The sequence below is a fragment of the Erpetoichthys calabaricus genome, chromosome 17, assembly GCF_900747795.2.
Source record: "Erpetoichthys calabaricus chromosome 17, fErpCal1.3, whole genome shotgun sequence".
In the NCBI taxonomy this organism is placed as follows: Eukaryota; Metazoa; Chordata; class Cladistia; order Polypteriformes; family Polypteridae; genus Erpetoichthys; species Erpetoichthys calabaricus.
The window spans coordinates 10,254,712-10,266,560 of NC_041410.2; the positions used below are offsets into that span (position 1 = coordinate 10,254,712).

The window sequence follows — 11,849 nt, forward strand, 5'->3', positions numbered from 1 at the left end:
TTTTCATTTTGTAAAAGTAGCTCTCAGGGGAAAAAAGGTTGGAGACCCCTGAGTAAATGAACCCTGGGCACCCATTAACATTATATGACTACCAACACCCAGCGGTATTCCGGCCTTTGCTCTGGCATGCCGATGACTCAGTGTTGTGAGAAATCATTTATCACTTATCATCCGATAGTCCAGCCCTTATCTTGTGGCAGTCCCTTTGCCCTGCACTTCTGTTTCTGAAAGGGCAACCTACTTCACCAGCATGAAAACTGCTTAATAAATGAAGTCTGGTTTGATACTGATTGCTACATAACATACCCTTTGAGATAACTCATTATAACAGACCCTACATTAAAAAGAGCTGATCGTTACAAATTGCCTGGTAGAGTCCTTTGTGATAGTCCTCATTTTGAAAGGTCTTATATAAAATGAAGCACAATCATTTCTAAAGCAGGATGGTGGCAATTTGTTAGCATTACTCCCTCACCGCTTCCTGGCTTGCAGAAACCAATTTCAAAGAGGAATGAGAATCACATTTCCATCTTATGCTCAGCCAGTTGAAACTGTCATAAAATATATTTTGGTAGAAAAGGGGTTCATATCTGATACCCACCACCTGGGCTGTACCCTCACTGAGGTATTGAGTTTCTTTAGGTATTTTTTTTATATTCCTGTGTTCCTCCCACTTTCTAAAAACATAGATAGATAGATAGATAGATAGATAGATAGATAGATAGATAGATAGATAGATAGATAGATAGATTCATATTACTAACCTTTTGTGTGTCTGTGTCGTCACCTATGGGCCCTTTGCCTCATTTCTTATTTACGTCAGTTGAGCTCCTTTGCTTTTGAGCCGTGAGGCGTGGTGGGTTTGACTATGGTGTGGTTTGTGGACGTCTCGGGACTCCGTACTTTGTGAGATTTGACTGTAGGGCAGGACGCCGAGGCCTCTTGCGTTTGCCTGTGAGTACTCATATTATTGTATTACTATAATGTGATGATTCACATATGCTGTGGAGTCTGGATCTCTGGGGGTGTGCCTGCGGTGTGTTAAACGTGCGTTGCAGGCGCACGCACCTTCTGTACTATGTCGCGTTTGACTATGCTGTGTAGTGCGGACGGTTAGGGTTCCGTATTGCCTGTGCTCGTTGCTTTATTTCGTATTTTATCTATGGGGCTTCTGTACCATCTCGGGGGGTCTGCCTGCGGTGTGTTGGACGCACGCTGTAGGCGTTCTGGGGCTTCTGTACCATCTCGGGGATCTTCTGGACCATCTCGGGGGTCTGCCTGCGGTGTGTTGGACGCACGTTGTAGGCGCCCGCACCTTCCGTAATATGTCGGGTTTGACTATGGTGTACTGTGGACGGTTAGGGTTCCGTATTGTTTGTGCTCATTGCTTTATTTCGTATTTCCGTTAGGTGAGCTGTTGGCGCTTGCGCACTATGTCTCCTGCGTCCATGGGCATGTACCTGCGTCCATATCCGGTTTACCATTCTCGGTTAGTAATATGGATTAACCCAGCTACAGAGAGACACAGGACACGCAGAAGTCCCAAAACACACATTTATTTTCTTCTTTACAGCACACACAGTGTACAAACTATCAGCACTATTGCTCAGTTCTTTTCCCTCTTTGTCCTTCTCTTTGTCTTTCTTTCTCCTCCACTCTCTCTCTCTCTGGCAAGCTTTGTCCTCCTCCTCCCGACTCTGACTCCCTGAGTGGTCTCTGTTGACCCCTTATATAGGGCACCCGGAAGTGTTCCAGGTGTCTGAGGACGTAATTCTGGCAGCACTTCTGGGTGTGGTGGAAGAGCTGCTCAACAGGGCTCAGCAGCAGTTGTAGCACCCCTTGGCGGTGCCCATGGATCCCAACAGGGCTGCACCAAACCCCAACTCCCATGAAGCCCTGAGGGAATCTGAGGCACCACTGCAACCCAGGGGGGCTGCCATTTAGCGTTTCAGGGGAGGTAACGTTCTGGCCACACTTGCTACTCCGGTCCTCCCAGTGTGGAGGCGTCCCGGCTGTCTGCCACAATAGATAGATAGATAGATAGATGGGAAAGGCACTATACTGTATAGTTATACACGATAGATAGATAGATAGATAGATGGATGGGAAAGGCACTGTACTGTATAGTTATACACAATAGATAGATAGATAGATAGATTTTAAAAATTGCCATGGGATTTGTAAAAGCAATGCTAGTGTTTCTGATGCACCATCTGTTGGAATGAAAACTGCAAAGCATTTTACTACATTCTGAAAGATGATGCACTCTAAATGTTGATGCTGAATATGCTGAGGTTGATTACTTAGATTTTAAACCATCTTAGATGAGTAGCACAGCTAGTACTTAAAACACATAAACACAAGAATATTATCAAAAATAATCTAAACACATGACAAGAATTTTAAAATGAGCAAAAAAGATTAAGAAAAAACCCTGGCTAAAATGTAAAAAATCTGTGATACTGAGATGAGACAAAACATGGCTCGCCTGCCTGATTCACTCTGAGCACAAAGGTCACATGCACACAATCAATCTGTGCAGATCAATGCTGGCATCCATGGCCTTACCTGCTGAAGATAATTGACAAACTTGCACATAAATTCCCCAAAGATCCAGCTGGGCAGAGGATAAAGCGTGGCAGTAAAGGGTACACAGCAAACTAGAAATATGATGTCTGTCGCAGCCAGGTTAGCTGAAAAGAGACAAAAAGAGGAGTGAGAGGATCACTTTGGCCTGTTTCTGGTCCTGTCACCAGACTGTGTGATTAGTAAAGTCTTTCTGAATTATATAAAAGTTGGATTCCTTGCATGCTATGAAAACATTTTTAAGTATGGTTGCATGGCGTCATTTTTAATATGGAGATGTTGCTATATTAACATTATTAGTCAGTAGATGTCAGCATAGTCAAGGGTATAAAAAGCACAGCTGAGACTCAGCGATTCAGTTACTGAATCACTAACTGGTGTAGGTCAAGCAAAATAAGCATCATTTATAACAGAAATATATACAAAGTTCATGTAAATAGTGCAAGGTCTGACAAAAATAACGAAGAGGATGCGATTATGTGAAGATGTATGGCGAGCCAAATTAACATCTAGAGATATCTCAAAATACAGCTGACTTTGAGATATCATTCTGAGATATCTGCAGATGTCTCAAAATGTGTTCCTTTACATTTTAAAATATATTTCGAGACATCTCAAATACTTTTTCAGAGATCTCAAAATAGCTGCGTGTACATTTCATAATTTCTCAACTTGGTAGCCTCACGTGGCTATTTTGTTTGTTTTCGTAAAGGTTGGATTGGCCAATGTTCTTTTAGCTGGCAAGCAACAATACTTGGGAGTTCTTATCATTAAATAGGGTTGCCTGACCAGCTCGCCAATGTTTATTGTGGGCTCCCAGAGTCTTCCTGGCCGTGACACACCTCTGTATAGAAAATTACACAGCATAAAAAAACATATTAATAACAAAAATAGTTAACTAATTAGAACCAACAAGAAACAAAAAGATTATGCAACGAAAAATACACAACGTGATCAATACCTGGCTTAGAGAAAACACAAACCTGGACATCACAAGAATCAGCTAAGCTACCATTACCTGAAACAATAATCCTCAATGTGTGTGTGTGTGTCACACACACACACACACACACATATATATATATATATATATATATATATATATATATATATATATATATATATATATATATATATATATACTGTATGTACTGTAAATAAATATATAAATATATTAGTCATGCATGTGTGCATAGGGGACATCTTAAAGGCTCTAGTGATGGTAATCCACACCACTGCTAAGGGTGGCGCTGTGCATCGATGTGTTTTCTCTTCCTCCCTTTGCGGACCGGAAGATTGATGGCAATACTACTGCTGACTTCACTTCTGGTGTCCGTACAGCTGCACCCGCTGTGGAATATGACCCGGACACAGACAGGCAGACACATTTGATTTACCCTACACATGTTTATTTAGGGTCTCCATTACACAAATTCACTACTCACAAACCCCAATACCCCACAGTCCTTGGCCAACACAATGCCTTCTCTCTCAGTCTTTAGACTGCCTACTTCTCTCCTCCAGAGACCTTGTCCACTCTTCCACCCGACTCAAGTCCCTCTCTAAAGGGAGGCGACCCCTTTAAATAAGCACCCGGATGTGCTCCAGGTGTGTTGCTGGCAATCTCCCACCAACACGCCCCAGTGTGGCGTAAGTGCCGGCTGTCTCCCCGGAAGCACTCCGGGTGTCCCTGTTCCTCTTCCCCCCAGCACTTCCTAGTGTGGAGGTCCAGGGTCCTCCAGATATTGGGGTGCCCTCTGGCGGTGACCACGGGCCCCTACAGGGTCGAGCTTCCCAGCTCTGTACCCGTGGCCCCCAGGGCGGTCGCCCCCTCGGGGTCTGGAGTAGGCACAAGCCCTCCTCCGATCTTCTCGGGCATCCAGGGTGGGTACCACCCCCATCCGAGCACCACACTGCATCTTCGGGCCAGAAAGACTTAAAACCAGAAAATACGCCATCTTGAGTCAAGTCTGTTAAGATGTTTCTGCAATTCTTGCGTGATTTCTTTTGCTTAAAAACATTCAGTTATTTCGGTTTACCAAGGTGGGACCCCAAATCTTTATCATAGTCTTGTATTTCTCTTACAACACACACACACATGAAGCTCAGGAATAAAAACTACTTTATGATACGTGATTCATTTTTTCTCCCTTTGTGGATCTCCAGCTGCAAATATATATATAGAGTATATATGTATATAAAGAAGTAAAAAGAAACTCAATGGTACATTTAATATCAGTGCATTAACTAAATGTCTTTCTGAGAACAGAGAGGTGGATGTTAACCAGAAAACTTGTAGATGGTGTGAAAGGAAAAATGATGTAATTTGTTTTGCAAAAGTTGGATAGAAGAGCTTAAATTACAGACCTCAAACAAGCTGGCAGGGAACTAAGATTTTTCAGTTTCACTGCCTCACATCAATTATTACATGCTGAAATGTAATATGGAGCTTTCAATTCAATCTTACCAACAATCCAGCACTCTGATATTACAACAATACTCAGCATGAGAACCTGTAACCTGACAGTTACAGATAGATAGATAGATAGATAGATAGATAGATAGATAGATAGATAGATAGATAGATAGATAGATGTGAAGGGCACTATATGATAATCCTTCAGTTTCAGTTAGAATTTTCTGTTTCGTTGTTTTTGTTGTTTTTGAATTATTTTTCATGTCTTTACATAATTACTTGTAGAGTTTCTTATTTTTTGTTATGTGTACATTATGTCTTAAAGTGTTCTTCCATTCCTTTTTGATTTGTGGGTGGAGCAACAGGAGGTGGGGCACCCTGACATCACTGCAGGTGGCTCCTCCCTCTGCTTTTATACTGAAGTCTCAGCAGTGGATCATTGATAGTTGTTTTGAGTGTTGTTTTCTTCTGATATTTTCTGTTTTTTTATGAATTATTACTTGTGCTTTTGGATTGTCCTATTTATATTGCATTTTGGGATTTGTTTGCTTTTTGTTGCCCTTTAGGCAGTTTCTTTTTCTGCTAATTTTGTTACCTTATTTTCAATTTATATATATAAAAAAAAGGTTTTGGATTGCTTTAACACGGCAGACAATTATGATTAACCTCTCACTTGTAAGGCACGTTTAAAATATTTTAGAACATTTGAACTCTTTTTGAACGTTTCCCTTTTTGGGTATGGGCAGGCCAAAGCCTGCAGGTAGCAGTTGGGGGCTGGCAGCCATTTCGGGGAGAGTCTATGAAGATCCTGACCTGCTTGTAGAGCTTTTTTGGAGACCTCATATCCTTTTCGCCATGTTCTCATTTTCAATGCACAACACCAGGAAAGAAACTCTGTAGATTTTGCATTTTCTTTTGTACATTCTGAGAGGTTGTTTTTTGTTATATACCTTGATATTTTGATTGATTCTGTTATGAGAGAAAGAAATGAAATTCACTCACGGGCAGTTATATGTTGTGTTGTCACGATGTAACTCCAAACACAGAATCAAAATTCAATGTGATATTGATGAAAAGTTAATTCCAAATATTGTTTTTACTGAAGGTTTACAGTAAAAGTGTGTTTAAAAGTATTTGCATGTTAATTTCAAAGTCACGCAGAACTGTATAATGCAATGAATACCTCTAACGCAACATAAAACATCATTTTGTTTCATTTTATTACGTTTTACTAATTTTTAATATGGTTAATTACTCGCTGTAATGTAAAATAGTTAGGTCTATTATGCAGATGTAACAATTCCCATGAAAATAACAATCGTTTTAAATTGTACATCCGCATCCCCATATGCGAGCGGCAGAGCCGAGAGGTGGCTAGTGTGTGGCACCCGCCCGGGATTGGCGAGTGAAGTGAGCAGGAATCAGAGCCCCTAGTAACTCATAAATTTACAATCATAGATTAACAATCAATAAAGCAGTTCAGGTAGCAGCAAGAAAGCAACCAACAATATAAAAGATCACAGCGGTGTTTTTGTTTTTTTTTTTGACCCAGCTCTTTAGTTTTAATATAAAGGACCACGAGTCTGGGTTACCTCCCTGGTGGTCCACTTTGCACGATTATCAAAAAAGGCCCTGAGCATCACACTTGGTAGGGGTTTCCTATGGGGAGGAAAATGAGACCAGTCCCGTATTTCACCATTCAGATAGCTTCTTCTGTCATCTATTTGGATTATTCCTTTCTGGTTTCTCACTTATTATGGAGAAGCTGGATCATCTTTAACTATTTTAGTTTTCTGAAAATCTAGTCCTTTGCAAGAGAAAAAAACCCTAACATTTTTCAGCTTCCTGCAGGGGTGAAGCTTTCATCTCAATTCTCAGAGTAATAATAAACGAAATATTGGAGCCCCAGGGCTCTGCCCTGTTTAATTTTACAAGATCAAATTCAACTTTAAGGTGGCCTTCCAACCCCTTCATATTCATTCTGTCTGACTTCAGGCTATTCTTTAAATATCTTGAGTAAGAAAAACATTTGGTTTTTAAGGTCCAGCTGTGGCAAATCTGTGTATTTTTAGGGAGACGTGAATGCAGTGTATTGCATTGTTTAAAATGAATCATTATCTATATTGTCACGCATGTGTGCATAGGGGACAGCTAAAGAGGCCTAGTAACTGCAATACTACCGCCACTCCAAGGGTTGACGCTGTGTCTTAATGCCTCACTCTCTCTTCCTCTCTCTGCAAACCGGTTGATTGACGGCTATGACACCGACTTTGGTTGTTCTAAATGTGCTCTATAAATAAAATTGACTTGACTTGATTCTGATGTCACTTCCGGTGTCCATCCACCTGGACACGCTTCTTCCTGTCAGAAGGGGCCCAAAACTGGAAGCTCCGCCATCTTGAACTTGTGTCACTAGAGATGACTCAACAATATTTGTGTTGATTTTTTTTTAATCTCATTGAATCAATGGAGGCTCTGATCGGGGCTCTCGTGAGACTGAGTGAGGAGTCTGAGTATCTGGGCTTGAGAGTGTCCTGATAAAAACCAAGATAAGGCCTTTAATGACCTTTTGGGTACAGCCATCAGCAGTGTGTCTGTCTGCGTAGAGAGTGTTGACCACGTCGAGAGGTACTGTGGTACTGTGGAACCTCTGTGTTCTTTCCAGTTGATTCTGGGGTTCATCAGGGAGGTGTGTTCTTGCTTCTACCCCGTACAATGCCTGCATGGACTGGGTGTTGGGCAGGGTGGTAGGGTCCAGTGGCTGTGGGGCATCTGTTGGTGAAGAGCGATTCACTGATCTTGACATTGCTGATGATGCTGTCATCTTTGCGGACTCAATGGAGGCTCCGATCGGGGCTCTCAAGAGACTGAGTGAGGAGTCTGACTGTCCAAGATCCAGGCCTTTAATGACCTCTTGGGCACGGCCATCAGCAGTGTGTCTGTCGGCGGAGAGAGTGTCGACCTCATTGAGAGATTTACTTAACTTAGCAGCGACATTCATGTCTGTGGTGACTCTTCCTACAAAGACAGAAGACAGATTGGGAGAGCATGGGGGGTCATGAGGTCGCTGGAAAGGGGTGTTGGTGCTTCCAATATCTCTGCAAAAGGACGAAGGTCCAAGTGTTTAGTGTCCTGCTGCTTCATGTTTTGCTATACAGTTACGAGACATGGACGCTGTCCAGTGACCTGAGATGAAGACTGGACTGCTTCAGTACTATGTCTCTTCGGAGACTCCATGGGTACTGCTGGTTTGACTTTGTGTTGAATGAGGCACATTACCTGCAATGTGAGGGAGCGTCAGTTATGGCACTAAGGCCATGTGGTGTGAATCCCCGAGGGTGATCAGCTCACAGGATCTTTATTCCTGAGGACCCGAGCGGCTGGACCAGGCCAAGAGGATGTCCACATAATACCTGACTGGACCACATGTCTGCCTGGGGGGTTGCCAACCAGGATCCTGAGCTGTTTTGTCGTGTGGTGGGTGTGGCAATGCGCTGTACCAGTGCCTGCTCCCCAACCTGACCTGACTTGGCCACCTCCAAACATACGGAGTGGCTTTATTGCAAGTTGTGCTTCCCTTTGACTCTCCTGTGAAGAGTGACAGCATGGGATCCTCAAAGCAACTCTCAAAAGATCTGAAAACAAAGATTGTTTAGTCTCCTGGTTTAGGGGAAGGCTACAAAAAGCCATCTCAGAGGTTTAAACTGTCAGTTTCAACTGTAAGGAATGGAATCAGGAAATGGAAGGCCACAGGCACAGTTGCTGCTAAACCCAGCAGGTCTGGCAGGCCAAGAAAAATACAGGAGCGGCATATGAGTAGGATTGTGAGAATGGTGACAGACAACACACAGATCACCTTCAAAGACCTGCAAGAACATCTGGCTGCAGATGGTGTATCTGTACATCGTTCTACAATTCAGCGCAATTTGCACAAAGAAAATCTGTATGGCAGGGTGATGAGAAAGAAGCCCTTTCTGCACTCACATCACAAACAGAGTCGCTTGTTGTATGCCAATGCTCATTTAGACAATCCAGATTAATTTTGGAACAAAGTGCTTTGGACTGATGAGACAAAAATTGAGTTATTTGGTCAGAACAAAAAGCGCTTTGCATGGCAGAAGAAGAACATCGCATTCCAAGATAAACACCTGCTACCTACTGTCAAATTTGGTAGAGGTTCCATCATGCTGTGGGGCTATGTGGCTAGTTCAAGGACTGGGGCCCTTGTTAAAGTCGAGGGTCGGATGAATTCAACCCAATATCAACAAATTCTTCAGGATAATGTTCAAGCATCAGTCACAAAGTTGAAGTTACGCAGGGGTTGGATATTCCAACAAGACAATGACCCAAAACACAGTTGGAAATCTACAAAGGCATTCATGCAGAGGGAGAAGTACAATGTTCTGGAATGGCTGTCACAGTCACCTGACTTGAATATCATTGAAAATCTATGGGATGATTTGAAGCAGGCTGTCCATCAAATTGAACTGAACTGGAGAGATTTTGTATGGAAGAATGTACAACAATACCTCCTTCCAGAATCCAGACACTCCTCAGAGGCTATAGGAGGACAGCGTCTAGAGGACAAAAGGAGGCTCAACTAAGTATTGATGTCATATCTCTGTTGGGGTGCCCAAATTTATGCACCTGTCTAATTTTGTTATGATGCATATTGCATATTTTCTGTTAATCCAATAAACTTAATGTCACTGCTGAACTACTACTGTTTCCATACGGCATGTCAGATATTAAAAGGAAGTTGCTACTTTGAAAGCTCAGCCAATGAGAAACAAAAATCCAAAGAATTAAGAGGGGTTCCCAAACTTTTTCATATGACTGTATGTTTGACAGATAGATAGATAGATAGATAGATAGATAGATAGATAGATAGATAGATAGATAGATAGATAGATAGATAGATAGATAGATAGATAGATAGATAGATAATGCAAATAAGGCACTATATAGTAGATAGGTAGGTGAAGCATTATATAATAGACAGATAGATAGATAGATAGGTGGTTGGATGGCACAATATAAATGATATATTGACAGATGAAAAGCAATGTATAAATGACAGTAATATATTCAGTGCTAAACAACTCATATTTTGTGTAGCACTTTTCACTGAGTGCAGGCGGAGAGCACTGTGAACAATTCGAAATAAAAGTATAGTACACTAGTGGTACACATATAAATATAGATTTGTAATTATAACACAGAAAGAATAAGGTAGAAACTGATTAAACAAAAATGGAAACTGGAAACATCTGCCCATTCATTAATTGATGCAGTTGCTTTCATATATGAAAGACACTAAATAAAATATAGATATAGATATATCAAAGGCACTTTATGATAGATAGATCATGTCATTATGTCTGTTGTACAGAGAAAAGTAACATTTTTAGAGATCTTACCTTGAAACTTCTAAAGATAGATATGAAAGGCACTATATAAGTGATATCTAGATACACAAAAGGCGCCATCTGCTTGATTTACTGATACATGAAAGACAGTATGTAAGTATAGATATATAAAATGGACTATATAATAGATAGATAGATCTACATACCTATGTAAAAATTGGTTGCAGTTCGCATTTGCCTGTGCTTTGTGATTACATAAATGACCAGCGAGTTGCCCACCAGTCCAACCAGCATGATAAGGGCGAAAAGCAATGGCACGAGCCATGCGTCAGTCAGGAAGGGTGGCGACTCGTCGCCGGTGATGTTGTAGATCCACAGTTTCGTTCCGATGCCTAAAAGGCTGGCGGGGTTGCTGTTACCCCCCGTGGGGTTGGTCTCCCTGTCAGGAGGTGAGCTGTTCCTCCCCTGTCCCGACCCCTCTGTTGGTAAACAAGTGGAGCGCAAACTCATGTCTCCTGTCAGTGCATGGCGCTCTTCTGCGTGAATCCGTTCAAGTTCAGTGCAGCTGCCGTTTATAACACAGTTTCTTAGATGGTTGCGCGAAATAAAATGCGGATGATCCCGGAGCTACTTGCCGCTTAATACGTACACAGTAAATGGTGGTCAGTATCCCGTCCACTCTCCGCAGTCTTCTTTCGTTTGACTTCACACAGGTGCAGGTGCACCTTTTTTCACCACAGAAAGCAGGCAGGCAACCTGACCGTCAGGCAGAGCGGAGCGCTTCTTATACAGATGTGCAGTGCTGGAGGGGTGGGAGGGAGGATTGGGGGCGGAGCCTATTGGATTCCTTTCGAATTCCTCGAGCCCCCATTGGCTCGCTGTCGGAGACAATTGGACAACTGGTGCAGAACCGTTTGTTCCTCTCGGTCTACTCAGTAACTGACACCGCTGGATGGGCTCCGGAGATTGAGACTAACTTTAGGAGATTCACCAGGTATCCTACAGAAAGAGTTAATGTAACATGTACGATATGGGCAACGACTTTTTAAAAACTGGACACCGATAAACGGTTAAACGCATTATTTGTCAGTGCCAAACAGACGGATTGAAACGTCTCCTGAAGGTAAGGTTACTTCCTAGCGAACGAAGAGCGCTGCGTTAACAGTGAACTCTTTAGAATATCGTGCGGGGGATCAAAATAACTCACTGGAGCTCCAGGCATGTGGCTGTCAGTTCCGTTGAAAGGCTTAGCTTACTAAAAGGGTCCATTTCATCCCAGTAGGTCCGGTTTAAAACGCACACTCGTGACGAAGATAAATTGACCGAACTTGTTGATCGATAAATGCTGGCGTATATTGCATTGAGTGTCATACAGTCCGAATGACGGCAAAGTGACATGAATCGTGAATAACCTCGTATTTATACATAGCAATGAGAGACCCGTTAGCCCCTTCTGTTAGCTCGACCTGTCACGTCAT

General features: G+C 42.3%; 1 protein-coding gene across 1 annotated transcript in view; it reads right to left on the minus strand.

Annotated features, from left to right (window-relative positions):
* LOC114667425 (G-protein coupled receptor 54-like) overlaps nucleotides 1-11,126 on the minus strand; it is a 29,006-nt gene extending 17,880 nt beyond the window's left edge. The window contains exons 1-2 of the mRNA XM_028822734.2: nucleotides 10,578-11,126; nucleotides 2,569-2,693 (exon numbers count right to left, since the gene is read on the minus strand). Coding sequence (XP_028678567.1) covers nucleotides 2,569-2,693; nucleotides 10,578-10,881 — 429 coding nt within the window. The 5' untranslated portion in view covers nucleotides 10,882-11,126. The remainder of the gene's footprint in view (nucleotides 1-2,568; nucleotides 2,694-10,577) is intronic.
* Nucleotides 11,127-11,849: the final 723 nt, after the last annotated feature.